Source organism: Nymphaea colorata, chromosome 1, assembly GCF_008831285.2.
Source record: "Nymphaea colorata isolate Beijing-Zhang1983 chromosome 1, ASM883128v2, whole genome shotgun sequence".
In the NCBI taxonomy this organism is placed as follows: domain Eukaryota; kingdom Viridiplantae; phylum Streptophyta; class Magnoliopsida; order Nymphaeales; family Nymphaeaceae; genus Nymphaea; species Nymphaea colorata.
The window spans coordinates 38,619,382-38,644,195 of record NC_045138.2 but is presented as its reverse complement, the minus strand read 5'-3'; the positions used below and the strand labels follow the sequence as shown (position 1 = coordinate 38,644,195).

General features: G+C 37.5%; 2 protein-coding genes across 3 annotated transcripts; one reads left to right on the top strand and one right to left on the bottom strand.

Annotated features, from left to right (window-relative positions):
- Positions 1–683: 683 nt before the first annotated feature.
- Positions 684–6,770, bottom strand: LOC116246276 (peptidyl-prolyl cis-trans isomerase CYP38, chloroplastic). Of its 2 annotated transcripts, none has more exons than XM_031618064.2 (8): positions 6,364–6,770; positions 6,102–6,229; positions 5,265–5,558; positions 4,877–5,076; positions 3,004–3,239; positions 2,690–2,832; positions 1,265–1,336; positions 684–1,137 (listed from the first exon to the last, which is right to left on the bottom strand). In XM_031618064.2, exons 1-8 carry the CDS (start codon positions 6,497–6,499, stop codon positions 910–912), a joined length of 1,437 nt encoding a protein of 478 aa, XP_031473924.1. In that variant the 5' UTR covers positions 6,500–6,770; the 3' UTR covers positions 684–909. The 2 variants fall into 2 exon arrangements, with proteins under 2 accessions (XP_031473924.1, XP_031473923.1); XM_031618063.2 differs by having other exon boundaries at positions 6,087–6,229; positions 6,364–6,767.
- Positions 6,771–10,678: 3,908 nt separating this feature from the next.
- Positions 10,679–17,131, top strand: LOC116246069 (uncharacterized protein At4g28440-like). Its single transcript, XM_031617757.2, has 3 exons — positions 10,679–10,831; positions 11,981–12,220; positions 16,477–17,131. The coding sequence occupies exons 2-3, from the start codon at positions 11,998–12,000 to the stop codon at positions 16,665–16,667; spliced, it is 414 nt and encodes a 137-aa protein (XP_031473617.1). The 5' UTR covers positions 10,679–10,831; positions 11,981–11,997; the 3' UTR covers positions 16,668–17,131.
- Positions 17,132–24,814: the final 7,683 nt, after the last annotated feature.

Here is a 24,814-nt window from a genome sequence, read left to right as displayed (position 1 = left end):
AAGATGAAACTTTATCGGGATTCACAGTAGTTCCATGTTACACGTGTGTGTGTGTGTGTAAAGAGAGAGAGAGAGTAGTTTTTTATTCTTCAAAATATTCTTTTTCAACTCACTCACTAGCTTCAGCCCTTATGAAGCATCAGCCTTGCCATTCAGCTGCTTAAGTTTTTTCGGGACATTGTCCTTACAAGGCTTACTGGTGGGGCTTATTCAAAATTTTGAATCTTAAAAGTTATAAAGAATATAATATGCATATGACCAATATTGTAAACCAGTAATTATAGTGCGTCACTATGAACCCAAAAATTTGAAAAAAGATCGAATCCCAACAGGTTTTTGCAGCTAAAGGGTACATACAAAAACAATTGCTTTGGCGGTTGCGGTTAAAGCTTGTTATGATTACTTATAGGGAAAATTCCATGCACTTGAAGAAAGACTGCCCATGGAACCACACCAGCGTGTGTCCCACAACATGAAGCATGAAGTTCCAACAGAAAAAGAGAAATGAGCATTAAGGTGTAAAAATCCATCTTGATTCTTAACCATTTTTTGCTTGTTGTTTTCTCTCACGAACGCTTTTATTAAAGACATGAAAGGAATACTACTAAAACCATTTGCAAATATATTCTACCATTTAAACATCCAGAGACCCATGGACAATCAGGTGGTTGGTACAGAAAAAGAGAGAGAGACATAACTTCTTCATAGATACAAGCTAAGCTAGTGTTCTTAAGATTCATGACCTCCTTGATAGTTAGACAAATCAAAACCAAGTCATGCTGCTCCATGCTGGGTGGTGAGGCAGTAGATTACACAAGATGAATCAAGCTCAAAGGAAATTACACAGCCGATGTGTTGAGATTGGCCTATGGGGACCCTCAACGAAATAAAGAATATTGATTGCAGATCTTATCCTGCAATCTTATAGCTAGGATTGACAAGGTTTTCGAGACCAGATACAACTTGCATTGACTCTATGACATCACCTACCTTAAGATCAGCCAAATAATCTTGATTGTCTGTGACATATCCAAACACTGAATATCTCCCATCTAATATGTTGGCATTGCTCGGAGTGAGCTCACTTTCTTTTAGTAGCCAAAATACTTGGCTTGAAGCAGAGTCGTTCTCGAATTCCTGCAACACATTTACCAAAGTTGTGGCCAAACATTTATACAAACAGAAAAACTTTTTCTGAAATTCACAGAGAGCAGGTGATCAGAGTAAAGAATATTAGAAAATTGAAAATTGCGTGAGGACTTACCTCACGAGCCATTGCCATTGTTCCAAATGCATTAAATGGAAGTTTTGTTTGTGCCTTGTATCGTCCAAGCTCCTACAGGAAGTCAACAATCAAGTCAATTCATATACCGTTCAGAAATCCAAAAGCATTCACTAGCACCAGCACTAACTATTTTAAGATGAAACCTTTACATGTAACGACGCACTTCTTCACTTTTTTTTTTCACCTTTTCTAATGACGGACCTACCAAGGGGATCCTGGAGCAAACATCCTAGGTTTATTTAGTTCACAATGATAAATAACACTAGTCCGATCAATTGTGCCCAGGTATACACTTGCAAGATTTTGAGCATTGGACCACCATGAAGCCTAATAGTTGCATAGTTTCACCCATTTGCATGTTCACATACTAGCATAATAACAAGAACATGCTGCTACTGTAGAACAGATCCTATTACCCCATGGAATGCTAACATGTGTGGAGAATAAATTCTATACAAATATTTCAGAAGATAACTTTCATTTTATTTTCATTACATGAAACTCACGAGCAACAGGCACATATCAGTTGTATTCTAGTGTTATGACTTATTTACAGGTCAAAATGATTTGTTGAACAGTAGCTGCTTGCCTATATTTATATATTTACAATTATCACACATGCCGTTTAAGCATTTTGAGAATTTAAACTCACACCTACTTGACCCCCCTCACGAGAATCATCCTCTCATAAACCACGCTTCCCGACATAATGGAAAACGTGCAGATTACAGTTCTCAGGGTGACCATCATGCAATTCATTCAATCAGAAAATCAGAAACAAAGAGACACAAGGGGCATCTCATACCTCCAGCCCTCATTATTCTCGTGAGAGTAACTTTTATAAGAAACCCCCAAAGGGTGAACCAAACACATGGAGAGGTTATATGCTATTAGTGGTAAGAAAATAAAGACTAAACAGAAATGCTGAATTTGGGATAAATTCTTAGACAAAAAGGAGGAAGGTTTTTCCGTTCATCACGCAGTACCATAATATAACATAGAACCTGGAATTTCCACCAACATAATCGATCTTTTATAATAAGGAAAGGAGGTCCCATAACAACCGGTGAAAGATGCATAGTTCCTTTCCTCATCTTACATGAAATAGGTAAATGTATGGACATAATTTCCAAGGTTGAAAACTTGAAGTACCCATTCACTTGTCTATCCCTACACAGACAAGGGACTTGAACATTTATTGCATGTGCTATATGATATGGAACTCAAGTAACATATTTTAGATGCATTTTGGAGTGTCTGCTGTAATTACCTTCTCCAAAGCATTCAATGACAAAGATCTCATGAAGTTTTACATCGATCACACAAAGTGATTTTGCACCAAAAAATACGCAGTAATCATGAGGTCAATTCATATTTCAAGCATTATAGATTGATGAGACCTACTTCTAGTGTTGCACCATAAACAGGCATCTTGTCCCCAACAGCCATTAGTTCCAGTGGAATTGTCCTTGTTTTACCAGTGCTTGGATCAATAAAACCTTCAGCAGGCCCCTCAGGATCACCAGTTTGAACAACAAAACCATCAGCTGCAATAAAACCACAACGTATCAAAACAAAGGTTCAAAATCACAAAGAGATGGATTCATCCTATCCAAATATATGAAGAGGATTTTTTGTATTGGCAATTATCTGCACCTTTCTATCTCTTACAATGCAAGAACTTATTTTCAAATGTGACAGTAGTACAAAAAAAATACCTCTTTGTATCTCCATTCCATCATAGAAATGTCGTTCCACCAGGTCAAGAAAGTTTCCTGCTGTTACAGGAGCATTATAACCATCCAGAACTATTTGAAACACACAGTTCTCAATATTGGGGTTATCCTTAATCTTGACCTTCATATCCACAGTTGCTCTACCCTTCAAAAGAGGCATGCTATTGTACTCTTGAGGGACTTCATATGGGAAGCTGTCTACCATATCTTCTTCAACACTGCAGAAATCCAATTCCCAGGAAGATCAGCTGCAGTGGACAAGTTATTTTTATGAGATTATTTCTTTTAACAGCATCATTCAACAACAGACTTTCAAATAAATAGCATGATTGATTAGCATCTCTACTAACTACCAAAACAAGGACAGCAATTTTAAAATCAATATGTTCCTTCAGTATATGAAGATATGCTGCACCCGTACACCTATTTAACTAAATCCTGAACATTGCAATAGGATAAATCCATAAGAAAGAGGTACATCTTTTAATAACCACACAAGTGGAAACTTTAACCAAACAGAAAAAGAAGGAAAGAAATAATTAAGCACTAAACATAGGAATTTTTCAGCACATTTTCCTTTTTCCATTTGTATCTGAACCCTTAAGGTGGATCACATATGTGAACTTTAAGAGCTTGTTTGTATATATATATATATATATATATATATATATATTAATTTTGAGGAATAAGGCACTAACAAGTAAGATTCAGATAGCATTTACTATACTATGACATAGGAGGCTTGACTAGGTGTCAAGCAATTGCATGAAAAGAGATGTTTGCATTCATGGAAGATGACAAGAGATTATCTCAAAATGACATGACAAAAAATAATTAACATTGTTCAAGCACATAAAATTAATGCAGTGAAAAAACTTAAGTATTGGGATCCTATGCCGAGTGTTACTCTTAGATGTACATACTCTTTTCTCTCGTGTGTTCTGTGATTTTTTTCATGCAGACTAGTTAAACTTTCACGTTTTCGCTTCTATTTTAATATCTCAATGACAGTTTGTAAATAAAATACAGAGACAATGCGGGTGTCTATATCAATTAACAAGAAGACGTTCCACATTACATATGTCTCCTGTTGAGTTGTTGGGACATGTATATCTGCTGACATTTCATATTCATAGTCCAAAATCTTCATTATCGTTTTCTAGATTTTCTTTCATAGAAAATTTTCACCATTTATATACTATTCAAATTGGTATTACTCATGACAGTAAACCACTTTTCTTGATTTTGGCACTTTTAGTTGTGGGGCAAATGCAAATTCACAACTACAAGCAGAAAAATATTCCCAAACTGTGACACTATAAACTCTTTATAGATATGAATGCATTAAGACAGACCAAGGTAGTCAAAAAGTTTTGTGAGTCTCATCCTTGGGTATTGGGTCCCTTTACACTAAGCTTAACTAATGATCAAGTTTTCTTCTACCAAGCTTGTAGATGCTAATATACTGGAAACATTGCAGCAATCATGTTTAAGCCAAAGAAGGAAGAATCCCATGAACGACGAGGAAATAACTGCAAACTATAAACAGTTCCATCTTTCTTTAGCTTATCCCGCATAATACTCTTCAGGTTTTTCTCCATGAAAATTGAATCATCTTCAACATTAGCAAGAACAAGGGCAACCTGCTTTGTTCAATGGAACATTATGCATTTGGATAAATGATGCTGTGCACAGAAAATGGAAATGTTGATTCTTCTAACCAAAACTTTTGCTGCATTCCAAATGAGGTGCCCAAACATGTTAATGATAAACAAGACAGGGGATACAGGTGTATTGATTGGACATGATAGTGAAGCATGTGCAGCTGGTAAACTAAGTATCCTGAGACACTTACGTTCCCACAAACTGAAGAAGCTCCTTTTGTTTTGGTGCTACTGCATCTCTGTTCCTGTCTTCCACTATTCTTTGAAGCTCCTGAAGTCCAACAGCTAACTTATCAAGTAACTCCTCACCATTTTCTCTTTTTGGCTCAGCCAGACCAGCCAAAATGGCAGATCTTCCTTGAGCAAGAGCACGGGAAGCCTGCCTCACATTCTGCCATCGGAAAATAAAAGAAGGAAAGAAAAAAAACTGATTTCAACACCAGAGAGGTCCTTGTATTCAAATTGTGGATTGCAGTGACTACATGTCACTAAAATGTGATGAAAAATAGTAAAGGAAGAATAGGTAATGACAACATGGAAATGGAATTTAATATGGGAATACAGATTCAACTAACATACTCTCTCAACAGAATCTAACGCCTTGGTGCCTGCAATTTTAAGACTTTCCGTGATGTCCTCGAGTGGCTTTTGAACCTCTCTAATGGCTTTGTTATTAATAGGCAGTGCATTCCTTAGTAAGGTGCCTGGGTCTTTAATGGGAGGCCCAGATATCAGCACAGAGAGATCAGGAAGCGCAGGGCCAGCAACTTCACTCGCATAAGCAGGTGATTGAAGAGCAGGTATTCCAGAAATCAGGCCAACAGAGAGTGCTAGCGATACTGCACATTTTCTTAAGCAAAATGAGCTTGTATTCTGCTTCACCAGAAAAACAAAATCAGAATATAAGCTTCAAACTTCTAACTAGGTGATGAATATTTGAATAACAATAAATTAAATACAGGTTCAGGAAGTATAGTTTCTGGCACTTGATCGACAGCAATAGGACCCGTTCAGTGAAAAGTGACTACAAAGTCATTGAGAAAGGACGAAAAGGAGCAGCCAATCAAGAAACGTTTGAAGGGATCAGAAGCCAAAAGTGGAGACTAAGAAAGAAAACAGGATAACTAATACGATTTATTAAAAATCCAACATAAAAAGCGAAAATGAAATTGTACTACATCAACACCACAATATAAAGAGGAGAGCAGTTTGTTCCACCCTGGGACTCAACAATCTTAATGACAATTTTGGGTATTGATGTGGCAATGTATGGAAGTAAGAAACGTCAGACGAACAATGCTAACGAATAAGGACAGCAGAAAAGAAAATCGCTCGACCAAAAAATTACAAAACAAAAAGTCAAAATTGTACTAAAAGGAAAACCACATGGAAACGTTGCACCTTCTCAATGCAAACCTCAGCTTGGCGTTTATCCTTGTTGACATATATATTCCTCCCGTCCCTTTGGGCATTCTCTTCAGAACCAGCACTGCAAACAATTGAAGCTTTCGTTCCACCCATCCTGAACGATCTCATTGATGGTTCTGCACATAATAACATTCCACCGAGGAAGAATCCCTTTAGTCACCACACAACCCAAATAACGGTTCAAGCCTATGGTGCTGTCTTCAAAAATATAGGGAAAAAAAAAAAAAGGTTAGCAGAACAAGTTCCATACCAGAATGGGATGAATCGTCAAGTGGGTATCCGCAGAGGGAGTTGGAAGCATGCAGGAAAGGAGTTGAGTCGCCATTGTGGGACTTGGGTTTGAGTGGAAGTGTGAAGCTAGGGGAAAGACACTGAAGGAACGCCATTCACACCTCTCTCTCTCTCTCTCTGTTTCTCTCTCTCGCTCGCTCTCCCGCTCGGCTTTTCTGTGTGCATATCCCCAGTTTGGATAAGTTAAGCGGTAAGGTTGCATGAGATCGCAGCTCCAAACTGTTCAACTTGATCGTTGGATTACGACATGCGATTACCAATCAATCGACCAGATGATGATGTGTGCTCCCGCCGATCAGAGCACCTGGGTACCCTGGACTGATGACCGCCGAGGTTTTTCCTCCTAAGCGGCCACTCCATTGATTACCTTATCCTCGTGGATACTGCCGTTATTGCAAAGTTAACAAAATGGATCTTCTTCTTTTGTTCTGTTTTCCTTTTGTGTTCTCACTAAAATGTACTTAAACTTCAAAATCGAGTGAACGAAAAGTTAGATCTCCCTCTCACTATTTCAATGGGAGAGAGAGTCTGCCTTTAGAATTGTGATTTTAAGACACTTAGATGGCGTTTGATGAGAGCCAAAGCTGCATTAAAAGACGTGGTTTAGAAGATCTTAAACTGCTCATCTCATTGACATACATCTCAAATCCATATTACGAGTAAAAACTATGGATTTAATTAAGTCGAATTGGAGGAGGGTCCGACCTTAAATTCATGAATCTCAAACACATCCTTACAAAGGTGATGTCATTGATCTCAAATCTGAGAAACAATCATATATCTGACCTTCAATTTGATCTCATGCCGTCTACCCATTCTACCTAACACCCTTTTGCTTGACGCCAAATATAATGCTAAAATTATCATAACTTTTTTCGATAACCTGGTGTTCAAAAACGACATTGCAAATTAGACTTATAATGGTAAAATTCATACGAGTCCATTGTATCCTGGTATGAACTTATGAGTCCATTTTTTTGAAGGAATTGTAAGTTTTTTTTTTTTTTTTGCACTTGATATTTTTCAATGTTTCGGTTATATTTTTATCACGTGAATTTATTATTTTGGATATTTTTCTCGAATAAAAAGAAAAGTTACTATTACTAAGTCCCAAAAAAAAAAAAAAACAAGCTAGTTGTCTATTGCAAGAAATAAATGCGTATATGAATTTTTGAAGAAGCCTTATCCTGATAAATCTGAAACGGCCAATGGCTTTACTCCGAAAAGTTGAGGACACAGCAACAACTCTGCCACGAAAGATAATGCCTGGCCCAGCTGGCTTGGCTAGCCCGCATTTCTATTTACATCCAATTGTGTTTTTTTTTTTTTATTAGCGGATTTTTTTAATGAAAAAAATATCTACAATTAATAATATTTAAATGTGACAAAAAATAAAAACATTTCCATCGACATCCCATGGATATCCAGTTGTGGATAATATGGATATCTAATGTGGAAATCTAAATTTGTATTTTTTGGGAGCGTTGGCAACAAGAACACTAACACAAAGTGTATTTGTTGGAACATTGTGTTGGTATTCATGTTGTCAAATACCTCATTTAATTCAATTTGACTTAAAATTAGTCAGGATAGGCTTATAGGCTTAGGCATCGGGCCGGGTCACCCCAACACCTGAAAATCGATTTTGACCTCGGTTTGATACCCAACTTTTGAGTCTGGGCTTAGCCAGACTAAAATAAAAAACAATATTTTTAAATATAAAATAATATATATATATATATTATTAAATAAAAATAATTCGAGCTGAATCAGACCTTATTGGACTGGCCCGATACCTTATCGGGCCGACCCGAACTGATTTTTTAAGGTCCAAGCCAGGTACCCGTGCCCGATATCGATCCCTAATATTTGATTAGTTAAATATGGTGATAGCTACGTAGAATAACATTCTTCACCCATTCCAAATTGGATATTGATGACGTTGCATTTTTTTACTAATTATAAACTATAATACACCATGAATGCGCTTGATAGTCTCCGATTTTAGATGACGGGCGATTTATGTTAATTATTGGACATAAATATATATAGAAAAAAAAATGGGAATAGGTGCCATAAGAGGTGGATCAAAATTTTTTTCATGAAATGAACTAATTATAGTTTCAAATTTTTTAACCATGGTCAAAATATAATTTTTTAAAACTGTTACATATAATAAATGATTTTTTTTTTTAAAATTATTTTTTGAGGATGAGCCAGGGCCTCTGCACTTTGGCTTTGCCCCTAAGAGCCATAACATATTATATATTAATAAACAACAGCAGCATCAACACATCAAATAGAGGGCATAACATATAATCTGCTTGCGGCCGAAGGTGCTTTCCATATTATGCAATTAAAATGAGAATGAATGTTCCCATATTTTATTGCAGGGGCACTTGGTAATTTTATAAGAAACAAATTAAATTATATTTTGGCATTTATGGGGAAGGGTCATCCATTTAACTAATAAATGTATTTTGGCCATTTTCAACATGGGGACACCTGTTATGTTCATAAACAGAATATTAAAATATTCATTCAAACTAATAACAAATTTTCTCTCTTTATTGAAATTCATTTTTTAAATTAAAATAAAAAGAGGGGTAGAAGGCGAGGTGTCGTCTCTCACTGCAACCGCGCAACTCGCTACCATTAGGTAACTGAACAATGATCCTATCTAAACGACCTCATGTATTGTTCATCCCATAGAGGGAGAATTGTTCAATGAATCTAACCCGAAGATTAGAGCAAACCCAAACATCTAAATGGGTTCATTAACATGGTAATCGTGTTACTAAATTTTCCTTAAAAGGTTGTTTGACAGGCCCTTATGAGTCGTTTGATAACTAATTAACTTACTTTAATATTTGGAGCATATTCATGTGACACATATATTATATGTAATATGCTCAATCAACTTGATTGATGACTAATAAAGTAGTAGCAGTTACATTTCTATATAAGGTAAACTACAACATAAATTTATATTTGTAAAGTAATTTTACACATAGAGCCCCGCAAACCATGGATCATCATGATATGATGTCCAATAAATCACTTATCTCAAATGCTCGATTTTATAAGGTTGATGCGAGATGTTCCCAAGGATGGACTCATCTCTTCTATAATTTAAAAGCAATTTAGTTTTCTCGAAATATTGAATCCAAGTACTCGAGTTTTTTGTTTATTGAAAAGACTGTCATACTCGTGTTTGCATTTTTTTCACGACAAAATTTTCAGCTTGACAAATTGTCTCTCTAGTTTCAAAGATGGCAACTCCTAGAGTAACCCAAGAGCCAATATGATGCATTGCCCCAGATAGACCTTATTTTAATTTATGCATTGTTGAAAAATCAAATTTTTTATTCAGCATCTCTTCTTACCCTTACCCTGACAAGTTCGACGTGTTGGCCATTATTCAATTTCTGTGTTAAATTTTTCATAAATTTTAGTTTGTCCCCATAAAACTAAAAGAAAAATCGGGGTTGACCCTGTTAAAAAATTTTCAAAATTTTTATTTAGTAGTTATATAACTCAATATTCAGCTGATTCGATTTACATAGTTGCTATGTTTGCGCATCAATGAGACGATAGCATACATTCAATTCTATAATGTGGGTAGCAAATTCTCCTTTTAAAAAATTCCATTCCTCCCTTTAATTTTACTTTATTCTTCACACCACTTTATTGAATTCCATTGCGTTCACATTATATACTTTAATTCGAATGTTGTGCATGTCACTGATTGCAGTCAAAGAATAACACAAAAAAAAATCTAATTTAATTGAAGATGTTCGCACATAGGCAGCCGATCAAATATGCTATATCCCTCGAAACACATTTTCATTGCATGGCGCGAGCAAACATCACAAATCTAGTTTTAGCTTAACCAAACCTTGATTTGGATACTAGATAAATTGGATACGATACATGTGTATTGGACTTGGAATATCTGCCAGATCCAGACCATATTTGGATCTGCTTACATATCCAAACGCAAATTTTGGGTACGGGACCCGGATCAATTACTGAACGAATTAGATCTATTCGGTGGATCCAAAATCTCAAATCCAAACCGTCGACTTTTCTCCAAGCAAGCGATCGACGCGATTCAAGAGCTGTAATTTATTGAGAGTGGTTGGGCATTTCTGGGACCGTGGAATCGATACGGGTTCCCACTTCCCAGAAACGCCTTTCTTTTTTTCCCAGCCGTGGTGGGGAGAGAAGATGGACGGACGAGAATGGAAGGTGGGTGGACCGCCGTCGATACCGTTGGATCGGACGGTACAGAGGGAGCGCTCTTTTTCTTTCTTAAGGCGACTCTGATGGCCTCCTCCTCCTGCTTCCTTCCTCTAGAAGTACATTTTCGTTTTTGGAGTCTGACCATTTCGTCTCATCTCGTTCGATTTGCTTACTGTCCCGAGGTAAAAGTTTAATCTTGCCTCCTTAATCCGTTGCAGTCCTCTTCTTTTTCGTGATCTCGATTTGTGCCCTTCATCGGTCTGCAGGTTTAGGGTTTTGCTCTGCTTCTGTTGTTGTTGTTGTTGTTTGTTTGTTTTAATCGTTTGTTTCATTCTGATGCCAGTTTACGTCGTGTCGAATCATGGGCATTTTCATTAGGTTCTGCTAGTTTAATCTGGGGTGGGGGTAGGGGCGGCTAAATTTGTCGTGCGAAGTCGAGTCGGTGTTTTTGTCGGCGGCACCTTGTGAATCCATTTTGTGGTGAAGGCTGATCAATCTTTTTTTCAGCTTTTAAGTTTTGATTGAAATTTTTCGGCTGTCATGGTTTGTCCTTTGTTTTTTTTTTTTTTCATGGGGTTCTAGGATCACTGGATTGGAGGTTCGGTTGATGTGACCGACGTTCTTGTTCTTAGTGTGGATGTTCCTGGTGTCAGCTTATTCTTTTCTAAAATTTCAAGGGTTACTTTGATGAAAATTTCGAATTTGGATGTTCCAATGCTGGTTGTTTGGTAATGTAGTTTTACGATTTTTTCTCCTTGAAGGATGGATGTGTTCTCTAGTTGTGCAATTTTGTTAAGACATTTCTGGCTAGATCTGTTGGTTTGCTGGTTATTGTTGCTGCTGATCTTCCATTTCCGTTAGATTTGGTTGATGAACTGGTTACTGTGCATTACTTTTACCTGTTATGGTCACTGTCGCCTCCGGTGTCTTTAAATGTGTAGCATGAGTCTATCTTGTGAAGCCTTAATTCCATCAAACCGATTCTGGTATGCTTTGTGGGCTTTGCCTGTCAAAATTTAGTTGGACAAGGCTTTGCGAGGGCTTTGATCTAACGAGCAAAGCCCTAAAGCTAACCTTTCTGAGTGCCTTGTGGGCTTGCAAATTGCCCTGCTTTTGTATATATTCGTCTCCTTTTCTTTTCATTGTGATATTCATTGAGACGACTTTAACTTTTGGCTTCTTTTTGCAGTTGATTTATTTGTCAAGTGTTTCATGTTCTTGTTCTTTCAAATTTTCTCGTTTATTATGCCTCGATAGTTGTCAATAAGTTTTTGGTTCTTGTTGCTGTAATGACATTGTACGTAATGTGTCTTTCTTATGGACGGAACTAGGGATTTGTCAAAGCACAATGTCTCAAGCAAAACCTGGAATGAGGAAACCTGTTTTCACTAAGGTTGATCAGCTCAGGCCTGGGACTGGCGGCCATACGCTGACAGTGAAGGTCGTGAGCTCCAACATGGTATTACAGAAAGGTCGTCCTGATAGACCACTTGTTCGCCAGATGCGTATTGCTGAATGCTTGGTTGGAGATGAGACTGGAAGTATTGTCTTCACTGCCAGGAATGAGCAAGGTAATGGCGCCATAGAGCTTTTGAGTTGTTTAATTGCTTATTCTGGCTGTTTGCACTTTGCACTGATGTCTATGCTATTGTTTATATCAAAGAGTTGGGAAAATCTGTCTATTGGGGGCCTTGGAGAAGGAGTAAATGCAGCTCCTGCATGGTCTTTGTATATTGCGGCAGTGCCAATAAAATCAATTTTTGAATCAAATCAAGCCGCTGCCCAGGATCAGGTGAATTAAATTGGAGCGGCAAAAAATAATACTATATATATCAATGACAATTGCAAATTGATGTTCATGAAAAGTGAAAAAGAAGGCTTTGTTCTGACGTTATTAAAATTAAAAGGGAAACTTTTAAGAAGGAAAACTTTGAAGAATTAAATAATAATAACAATAAAAATAAAAATAATATTAATAGTAAATGAACAAAGCGTTACATGTGGCACTACTGAATCAGCAACTGAATCAAACTATTTTGCCACCAACCCATTGGCTGATTCAAGCTGAATTTGGGAAGATTGGATTGCAATCATTGCATCAATATGTTCCAGAAGCATAACCAGATTACAAGTGGAAAGCACACTTAGGATCCTGCCTAGGCGCTAGACAGTACCCTAAACACATATATTTGAGGTACCTAGCAGTTCAATTGAATCAATTCAAACACAAAAATATGGTTTTAAAAAAGACATATCTTAAAAATTATTTATTTCTTGTTTCTTCTACCTTCCAGCATATTGATTGAGGTGGATTTTTTTGAAAACCCTCAGTTTGAATCTTGTTCCTCCTTTTTTCTCCCTTTTTATTTTTTCCCCTTTGTTATGTTGTGAGTAAGACCGCCTAGGCAGCATGTTTAAAGTACATAGAGTTTCATAAGATTTCTTGATGATGTAATATTTTAGTTCTGACGGTGGTACTACTCTTCATTCCTTTTCTATTTTTTTTTTCCAATCACTTTAGTCAGTATCCAGTTATTTCTTCTGTAAAGTGACTTTACACTTTTACAACCAGCAAGATTCATTGTGACCATTGTGTTAAAAAAATAAAGAAAAAAGACCCTAAATTCATCTTATCAAAAAGAAAAGAAGAAGAATTTGATGGCTCTTTCCTGGCTCACTGCTCATTATGGTTTTTTGATGTGGGTTACTTGGTCTTGACAATTTCTTGTAGAACTGAATCATGGGAATCAGAAGTTGGACACTGGTTGTTTGAGACCCTAAAGAGACTAACCAGAATTGGCCAGTTCAACTCAGTCGAGGTTGATTAACAAATAGATAAGCAATACATATATTTATATGGAAAAGAATTACAGAAACATATATATTTATGAATTCTATATAAATGTGGGTGTGTTAGTCAGCCGACCAACAACTAGGCTGACTACTCTAGTTGACTAGTTTAACTAAGTACCAACTAATCGCTGGTTTGAAACATATGCCAGTTGATAACTGTCTCAACCAACTAGTAGGGATTTTGCCAACCAAGCTGTAAAGAAAAGCAGAAAAATGCTGTGAGATGAACTCTTAGCCAGGATATGTGCAGGCCTGGTTGCTCAACACGGGCAATGATGGCTGGTCCATTTCCTGCCTTGCAGGTGTCTGAAAATGGCCTGCAATCTGCTGAATATAAAAAGAAAAGTGCAATTTCTTTTTTTTGTTTTCCTTGCTGGTGGTTGGTTGAGATGTGGTTTTGACTGGCTTCACCTTGCATCTATACCAACAGTGGTGGAAACAAATAGATTATTTATTATTTAATGATCTTAACTTGGAGCAAACGTTATATTTTCACTTTATATTTTCTTTGAATGTCCAATTTCTTTTGAGCTGTCTTGCATGGTCGCACTGTTGCTGCATCTGAGATACTCTGAGAAGTCACGGATATAAAAATTGCAAAATGCCATTTCTTCTCAGAATTAGTAGGTATATCCGTATAGGTGCTTGCCTTAATCTGGAGCACGCTAGTTTTAAACTTTTGAGAGATCACCATATCATAGGCATTTTTGACAAATGTTGCAGAAGTCAGTAGTAGTCAGTGGGATCTTCGACATTTAGCAGTCAATGAGCAACTGGTCTTCAAAATATTTCAAGAAAATGCTTTGTCTTTTGTAGGGTCCCTCTTTAATCAGTTTAAGCTGATGTTGCATCTCTGACAATGATAAGCAAAGCAAATAATTCTTATACTCAGCAAATGAACTGTTCTTTTATTCTTTGAGTATTCAATCATTGTGTTTTGTAAGCATATGGAGGTCTAAGTAATTTTTTTGAGAATTGCACATGTTTTTAAGTCTATTGACATTTTTTACTTGATATTACATTTTACGCTTAAATTTTCTATCTTCAATGAACTTTTGTACTAGGACGTTTTCTTGCTCGCTGTCTTCATCAACGGTATTAATGCAGTTTATTCCCAAAGTACAGTTCATTCCATGTTCCAAGCCTCTGTGCATTGAGTGATTCTATGAAGTAATGGCTTTATGAGTCAATTTAACTTTTTATTAGTCTCTTCCAATCCATGGCTCCACTTAACTTCATTTCAGCATGCAAAAAATTGTGTGCATCGATGCTGCTGATTCACATCTTCTGGAAGTGGCTGCTTATCTGCAACACAGAATGACAATAATAAAGTATTTCTCATAACTGCTATAAATGCGATGGAAGAACAGGAAAACTTTAGCTTGTATATTGGGAATAAAGATCCTCCAAAGCCCAGAAACACCTGAAAATGGATAGCTGTCTATCCAAAGTTGGTATGGATACAACCCAATCCACTTACCTGAATCCCCGACAGTTACAGATAATTTCAAGTTCCTTGCAGGAAGATAAGTTAATACAGGTCTATGGCGAAAGAAACTGTGTGATGAAAATCATCCTCTGAAAACGACCCGAGTTCTTATTGTCTGGCCTTGTCTTGGAAAAGCATGGCTTAGTTGTTCTTTTATTTGTTTTGATTATTTAAATATTAATTTAATTTAGTTTGTTAAAAATTTCTTGATAGAAACTAAAATTCAGTAGATAATAAACGGGCATATACCTTTCTGCATGATGCTATTTTAGGAGGTCTTACTCATGCAACTGAATATCGTGCAAATCGGAGGCTATAGGACACTTTAGGCGTCAAAACAGTACAATGACAGCAGGCATCAAAACAGTACAATATGCTGTTCTAAATTTCTCCTAGGAAAATTCTCCATTTTTTAAAGCATCTTTTTTTTTTCTCTGCATATCTTCTCTCATACTGTCTTTCCCCTCCTATCTTGCATTGGGTAAGCTTCAGGAGTTGATTTGTTGGTTTTACCACCTGGAGACTATGTCGCATGGGTGCTTCTAAATGGCAGCTGCACCCATGTGTATGCTGGTGCTTCTCTGACATAGCACATTCGGTTCGGCTTACCGAACCGAGTCAGAACTGACCATTTTAAATGTGGACATAACTAAATTATCTTTAATACAAAGTTAAATATAAATAAGGCAACTAAACAGTTAAATAACTATGTAAAAAATGTTTTACACACATTTGTATACACCCTTTCACCCTCGCCGCCTAAGTCACATGGGTGCGCAAATATCGTGGTGCACCTGCGTCGATTCGGGTGTGGGTGGCCTGACACAGCACCCGACTCAGTCAAACCAAGTCGGGTGCTGCTGACTGCACCCGTTCTTCTTTTCCTTTTTTTTTTCTTTTTTTTCCTGTTCCTATCATGTCGTCTTCCTTTTTCCCCTCTTCTTCTCTCTTTCATTCCCTATTTTATTTAATAAAACTTTGAATTTTATATGAGATTAAGGTAACCTTCATTAAAAAAGTTTAAAAATATAGACAAATAAAATTACTTATATATAACAGATCCTATATATATATATATATATATATATATATTTGTTTTATGCTGTCGTTGCACCCCTGCATCCAATTTTTTTTGGAACTTGTTGCATCTCGCATCCACACCCTGCACCCTTGTAACATAGCTCGCTACACCCTTACCTATTTTTTTTTTAAAAAAATTGCCTGATCCGCACCTGTGCACCTCCACTCAGGTGATGTAGCGTGGAGGCACGTTAAAACACCATACCTTTTCTGAATGTTGCCATATTCTAACGATGCTACATGGCATTCATGATTGAATATGTTGTCTATGTTAATTATGTTTTACTCTGGGAAGGATAGGGTATTATAGGGATGACTAATATTTAATCATCCATTTTCCTCATTTTTGATTTTGTTAATTATCCTCCTCGACCTCACGGTTTATTACCTTTTGTTCTTCTCCAGTGGATCTGATGAAACCTGATGCAACTGTAATACTGAGGAATGCAAAAATCGACATGTTCAAAGGGTCAATGAGGCTGGCCGTTGATAAATGGGGCCGTGTGGAGGTCACTGATCCTGCTGAATTCATAGTTAAAGAAGATAACAATCTTTCCCTAGTTGAGTATGAACTTGTGAATGTGGTTGAAGAATAAACGACTCTCTGCTGGCCGCTGTTAGTTGCTGAAAGAAGGGGATGACGCGATACAGGGATTTTGAGTTGTGGCATGCCACAGTAAGAAAATATCTTTGGTAGGAAAATGGAGAGAGAAATCATCGTTTACAATCTTGAAAAGCTATTGGAAAGGGGTCATGAGTGGCCAACATCAATGGTTTACTGTGATTGCTTCTGGCTGGATTTGCTAGATAAATTGGGCAGATGATTGCACCAGTACACACGACTAGTAACTTTGGTTTACTCGTCGCCTAAAGTTTTTGTTATTAATGGTACTTGAGAACTGAGCTTTATGTTTTTATCGTCATATGGTGTGATGTTTTTACAGTATGCTACAAGGCTATTCGATGATGTCTCTCTTGAAATGCATAGTTTTCTCTTCCTCTATGTCACTGTTTTCATCTGGTTATATATGAAGTAATCACAAGGCCTCATTTTTTTTCTTGATGCTTGTCCCCATTGTCTTTGTGGCATCTTGGGCACCGTGCTAAAATCCGCCATGACAGTAAGAATGTATTTGGTGATTATGAAAGAGATAGCATATGTAGTTTTGCAGTAAGGTAGTTCAATGTGTTCTTTCATCCCACCGACTGAGAATGCAATCTGAGATTGCCTTTTCCATTATCTTCTCGATATCCTTTTATATAAAGTAAAGAAGGGCGAGAGTGTATTACATAAAGTCGATATGGTGCCTGGGGGCACTTAGGCGACCGTTCAATTCATTATGGTTGTATGTATTTACATAAAGTAAATATTATATAATACTTAATATATGTATATATATTAAAAAGTTCGGAAACAACTATTATATATATACACTAAGTGATTAACTATTGAGTTATATAATATGACTAATAGTGATATAACAACAATCAGTGGCAGTCAATATTATATGATTTATATTTTATTTGTATATGGAATATCAAATGTAAAGTTTATAGCCTTGAAGATCCAAGAAGCTAAAAATCAATACAAGAAGTTTCTAACTCAAATGTCCACTTCAATTCATAAATCATAACAAAGAAAACCTAGTGATATGAATATAATGAAACATAATCAGAATATAGGTATAAACAGAATATTATGTGATCATATCAATGACATATGAAACAGAAATAATGTAACAAAGTAGTTAGATAAAAGTCTGAAACAGAAATGAGCAATCAGACTTCAGTTTTGCAGAATATAATTAAACATAATTAGAATATAGATATAAAACAGAATATTACATAATTATATCAATGAAATATGAAACAGACATCGTATGACGACTTAAAAGCTAACTGAAAATCCGAAACAGAAACGAGAAATCAGACTTTTTAGTTTTACAGAATATAGTGAAACATGATTAGAAGATGGATATAAACAGAATATTACATAATAATATCAATGAAATATGAAACATAAATCACGTGACAATTTAAGCACTTAGATGAGTGTCTCTTCGAGTTTTATGGACTGGGCGCAGACACCCCTAATCACATATAGGCGAGACTAGGCGTGAGCGTGGGCGCACGCCCATGCCTAGTCGAATGACAACTTGAGCAGCTAGAACTCTCCATTTAATCTGCTTTTGACTTGGATGAAGTTTGTCATCTTGACAATACATCATTGGCACCACTCGTCCTCTACCTTGGTGTGAAAATTTTGTGTATGCCCTGGTGCATATCTAGAAACTACTTTAGTAAACCCAAAGGACTAATTTGTGAAACCTCTCCAGTCTAGAACTGCTTCGGGCCCTTGGTAGTTGTATGATATATCTTTCAACTCGAGTGTCATGCATGTCATTGTTTGTAATACAGAAAGGTAGCACCCACAAGAATCAAAACTGAAATTACATGGATAGCCCGCCATACCACATAGTAGAGATACCACATACATTAGAAAGTCCTCGAGTTCATATTCCATGCATCAAGCTCTCAATGTAAAAGTTGGGCTTCATGTATGGTACTATCAGAACCATGGGGCCTCAAGTTGTGCAGAATCATAAGTAAATTGATCTTACTATAAGGTCTGGATTCGAATTCCACTGTTGTCGTCGTAAGCTTCGCCGTGAAAAGTTCGCACCGAACTTTTTAGAAGATGTGGCGATTCTTGTGCAATGACACAACTAGTGAGGTAAAACCGAGACACGTCAAATTGCTGGTTGATGATTTCATTTACTAACAGTAACAACACTCTTTTGTCTAATTAGATTTGTTAGACCTTATAACTTTCAAGTTGAAGGAGGTCAAGAGTTCAATGCTCGGGGTACATGCCTCATTCATGGCTTTGGACTGCGTAGTCTAAGTCTTTTGTGAAATGCTGCCATCTTGCATGTAGAGGCCCGAAAGATTCCCTTTCGATCGCAAGAAAACAGCGACAAAAATTATGACTTGTCATTGCCTCAATATTCGCAACTTAATTGATCAAGAAAATTAGGTTAGCAGCAATGGCAATGTGAGTCTGCTGGAAATTCACAGGGGTTGCAGTACTCCTCAGCAAGTACAGCTTGGGGATCTAGTGAGAGCAGTGCAGCAAATAATGGAGGTGCAAACACTAGAACACCAAGGTTCAAGGACCCACTTCAATTGCATGCTTGAGAAACACACTTTGAGAAGAGTCCTTTCATTCACCACATAATTGAAACATTGGATTCCAATTCTTGCCTTCAAGCAATTATTCATTAGTCCTAGTTTTGGTTCCAAAATTTGGCATGGAGCTTCTTGTTCACAACTAGCTTCTGCTTTACTGTTGCAAAATTAGATGTTTCGGATGAACATGAAGTTAACAACCCACCACCAAAAAAGAATCACAAAGGACCCTCCATTCATCCTGTCTCTGCGGGTCTTGGACTGTATCAGAGACCTAGGTCGGATACAATACATCCTTAAGTTGGTGTTGGCGATCTCACTGTATGCTGTCCTAAGGTAATAGTGCCCACAGGAATCAAACTGTCCATGTGCCCAGCTATATTACGTTCTAGGCGAACACCAACTAAGATGTCGAAAGACTATTCTTTTCATTTGAACGTTGATTAACCGTCTTGGACTGAGTATGTCGAAAAACTGGGTCTGAGTATTCTTAATCAAACTCGGATTCGTTGTACGGTCTGAGCGACTAAAATTAAATCCAGATCTGACAAGGATTGACCCGATTGTATGCAAAAGTTGGATCTTTGTCCTGTTGGATCTGGATTGTACTTCAGACATTCAAATTTGAACCCATATCCAATCAAAGAAGATCCGACAAGAACCATTTGCATTTGCAAATGAATATGGAGAATCAGGACTTGTCGATCAGAAAAGGGTCATGAACCAGCGGGGACTATTGATACTCCTAGTTCTCTTAAAAAAGCAAATAACTCTTTTTTTAACCGATAAAAAATAAAAGAACTTTTGGAGATCTAGCCGTCTAGTTTTGGCGACTAATCACATTGGCCTGCTTTTTCCTTTGTTCGATGAACTGGCAAGGAATCTGTCGGATCATATCTCACCCTGTCCAATCTTAATGTGCTTCGTCTTCACCCTTATGAGTTTTTCTTACCTGAATCGTTGCTTTCAATGTTGCAATATATATATATATATATAATGAAAATTCTCCAATCATGTTCAGCTCTGCCTAACTGCCCAATACAATGCATCGGGGATGTGAAAAGCTGAAAAATTTTTCCACTGAAAGGAAAAATCCAATATATATATATATACACACACACAAAATGCAACTGGATGTAGAGAAAGGACCTAAGAAATCCGCTGTCCCTACGTGTTTCCAATGCTGCTCTCAAATTTTACCCCTTAATTTACCCCGCCCCCTTTTTTGTCTTTTATCTTCTGCAACACTTATCAGATAAGCTATTCAAAGGGGAAAAGAAACCTGCATTTCATGGAGATGAGTACAGTAAATTGACATGTGAGAGAGGATGAACATTGGCAATACCATGCATTTGCAACAACTCTCAAATTCCATTACTGCTTCTTCGTTAGAGTCCCACTTTTCTACTCCAAAGTTTGGAACTAGCAGGTTCTTAATCGCGGATATGATCATGGGTCTACATCTCATTCTCCGGCACGCAACGCAACTACAAGCCAAGGTTCTCTTCTCCTGCTCTGCCGCCTGCCCTAGGTTCGTCTAAAGCTGCATCGACTTGCAGCTATAGGAATCGAACTAGAGACCGCTGGTTCTTGAATTTGAAATGAGGGACTTATCATTCTGGATTCCATTTTTGCAAGCTGCATTTAATTCTTGAGGAAGCCAACTGTTTGCACTAGTGTCTTAAAAACTTAGATATATTTTCAACAATATTGGCAACTTAGGTGCATTGATTATTGCCACTGAATCTAGCTATGACCCAAAGTAGGAAAAATAGAACCACCAATACAATAAACACCAAAAGAATGAGAAGGAAATGTGTGTGGTGAGCAGTAAATGTGTGAAGGTACTGCTCTTTTGTCTCCATTCCCACATTCCTCACAGCATCCATCCAATGATGCAACCCTTTTTTTTCTTTCCTTTATTTTTGGACTTTTCTTATTATAAAAAAATATGTGAGAGAGAAAGAGAACGCGTCTTCTAACATCTCAACGCGGTTTCTAGTAAAGCCAACAAAAGGAAAACTTTAAATCACTTTTCTGGTATTTGCTGAAAGCCACCCCTCTTTTCCTTTGTCAATGCAGAAAAGACAACCACTACCACTTCACAATAGTTCACATATGTGGAATATTTTTCGCTTTCCCAAAATGCCCTTCACCTCTTTTGGCCGTCGCTCCACTTGTGACCAACATGGTAGCTGATGCAGGCTGCTCAAGACGGGTTTCGGATCTGGATCTGGATCTGGAGATCCAGTATTGGCTTCTAATGAACAGATTTGAATTGCAACCCAGAAGAACATCTTCAGATCTGGATTTGCGGTTCCCTCCCAGTCCTAGACCACAATCTAGTACCCGTTTTCCCAGAGAAAAAAGATGTGAGGAACCCGTGCGGTTCTTTCTGCGGAAAACTTAGGCATAAGTCCGAAATATTTAGTTGGCAATCGACCCGGAGTAGTTTAATCCGAGAATAATTTGATCTGAGATTTAGATCCAAAAGAATCCAACTAGAGCTCTTATATTAGCTGGAGAAGGGCCCTGTTCCATTTGGCTGCTTTGATCCCATGATTTCTTTCCCATTATTGATCACGTAACTGTGTTTGATGTTACCTTGCCAAGACAAAATTAGCACAATATAACGAAATATAATGCCGTTCCTCAATCACTAGATGTACAAACTTTAGATTTGTTCCACTCACAAGGGCTCTGCTTGTCCGGCAATCGCGACTTGTTTTAACTAACCAAGTTGATGGAACATCACAAGTTTTTGAAACATGCCGAAAGCATCCAATAACCAAGTTGATGGGATGTCACAAGTTTCAAACTCGCCGAAAAGAATTCAATTCTGGGCCAGGGAAGGATGTTTGATATGCATTCGGAGCATGTGGAACAAAAGGGGTGAGGGTGTTCCCGTGGGGCCTGTAGGCACATGCAAACAAGGGACAGTGTTTACGCGTCTAGGCGATCCCTTTATAGTGTTTCCCCTCAAGGACACCGTTTTGATGTTCTTTTCCATGGTTTACCATGACATGAAAAAGAATTATACATGGAAGGCACAGAAGAATCTTCCATATTCAAGGTGTTTGTTGCATCACTAGTACATGTTTAATCACTACTACATTCATTCGTGCACATACGAGACTAAACTTTTCAAACTGAGGCATTACAATTCACCACTTTTAAGTCATACGCACTTGTGTGTGTGGAACTTCAAGCCCAAGTGTTGAACATGCTCTGATACCACTATAAAGACTCGACCCATTTACATCACGCTCAAGTCCTTGGTCCGGCAGATCCCAACTAACAGCTTTGTTTTCAGCACCTACAAGACTAAAACTAAGACAACCAACTATTTAACATCGTCCATACGTCCCCTAAATTTCTTCACAATATTAGATACATAACTATGCAAAATAGAAAGTAACATTAACAACCAAGGATTTTGGAATTTTTTTCTTATTGAATTTAAACTATGCATAAGATAACAAGAGTATATGCCTAGAGTTTATTCCCAATATGTTTCGTCATTGATCTAGGGGTTGAACCAGGCTGAAATCATGGAGGTGTGTGACTTAGATCCAACATGACACCCGATCTATAAAAAGCAGACAAGCATGCAGGAAACCCAAAGTTGAGGCAGGTGTGGGTTGATGTAGGCACACTGCCCACACCAGCCCCCCAAAAATTACCTTATTTATACATGGGTACCTCCCTCCTTAATTATTTTTTTATTTATACAGAAGTGCCCCTTAAAGTTTAAATTTTGAACTGTCGTACCCATTAACCAAACATTTCTGGCTCCATGACTGCAGGAAACCAGGAGCAGACTGCACAAGTTACCCCCTAAGAGTCCATTTGATGTACTAGGCTAGACCTGCAAAATGTCATGATGATAGCCCCTTTAATAAGAGTTCATCTCTCTCTCTCTCACTCATGATCTCTAAAGACAACCATGTTAAACCTTTCCTGAAATTCTCAGATGGCGTCGAAGCATTTCATCCAGGCTACCTACTGCTATTAATTGCAGTAACAAGCATTCTTGAATGCTGCAATCAAGTTTCACTGAGATCAAGAGTGTCTCACTGAGGGATATAAAGAGTCTGTTTTCTTCTTCAGGTTTCTAGGAGAACGTGTTGCTGAGATGTGATCGAGCACAGCAGTAAGAAGGTACTTAAAGTGTGGCAAGAAGCCAAAGGTTTAAAAAGTGCACTGGTGAAAACATGAGCCATGTTTAGAAAGAACCAAGGAGAAACCAACGAGAAGCAACAGTGGAAGTCGACAGGGGAGTTGTGAGGCCAGGAAAGTTCGTTTTTGGGAAGTAGTCTTCCGGTGAGGTTTGGAAAGAGTGACAGGACTGCACCGTCTTTCATGTTTCAGAAGAACTTTTCCCAGGATCTCAACTGGTGCTTTTACCAGATTTTGGTAGTTGCGTAAAGCTTGAAAAGCTACGTAGTGATCCTTCTGAACATGGCGAAAGATCTACAACCTGTTTGGATGCTACTAAAGTCGTGTTGCAGACACAGTTGTAGAACCAAAATTAGTTTCTGAAAAAGCTTGGTTTGATGCTAAATCAGGATTCTAACATCGTTCTGGCTTATTTCAAGCAGCCCATTAGAGAACTTAAAGGAAAGGATCGACAAAACTATGATAACTCTAGCACTCCTCATGAAATTTTTTTATTCTATCAGAAAACTTCAGATGCCCTTTTGATGAGCTAAAAGCATGTAACCTGGGTTTTGATATCAAGACTACTTTCAAGGGACTTTTTTAACAAATGGGGTTCAAAGCAGATGGCAATTTGCGCCAGGCTTTCTGATACTTTTGATACAGCCTTTATCTTAACTTTTTGCTCGTTGAGAACTGATACCACAAAAATGGCAGAAAGAAGCCACTGCCTCCTGATCTGTATGCAGCGGAGGACTGTTCTTGTTCTTTTTTTTCTGAAAAAAGACACATTATTTTAAAAAGGAACTACAAGGAATGACTAGTTCAGTAACATGGCATACTAAAAGGAAGCATTCAGTTGTTCTTACAGGAACCTTTAACTTTGTAGCTTCTGTGATAGAGAATTGGAGAAGCAAACAGTTCCTACGATTATTTACTCAGAAAGACACAAGCAAGGACTATAATGCTGCAACATTGCAAGGTTATTGGTTCAAAATTGCTCCTGTTATCCTAATACGTAAAAGTGTGCTTAAATTAATAGAAAATGTCACGAAGAGGCTAGAGATGGGCTTGAAAAACAAAAGAATTGGCTGTAAGTTCGAGGTTGTGCTACATGCCATGTTCTGTCCTTAACCACAGGAACGAGGAACTGATTTGTCCTTGTTACATAGATTTGATCACAGTTGAAAGCAAAATTGTACTTGTCCTCAAGAAGAAGAACAAGTTGTCTTTAGTTGACCACCGGCGTGCATCTATTCATCTTAAACTGCTCGATGACAGAACATCGTAGCAGATTCATCCCAAGAATGAATTTACCATGGTTACCAAGAAAATCAACCAGCTCCTTGCCCCTTTCGAATGCTTCCCTGCTTCCGATTCGAATCTTGCTTCATGC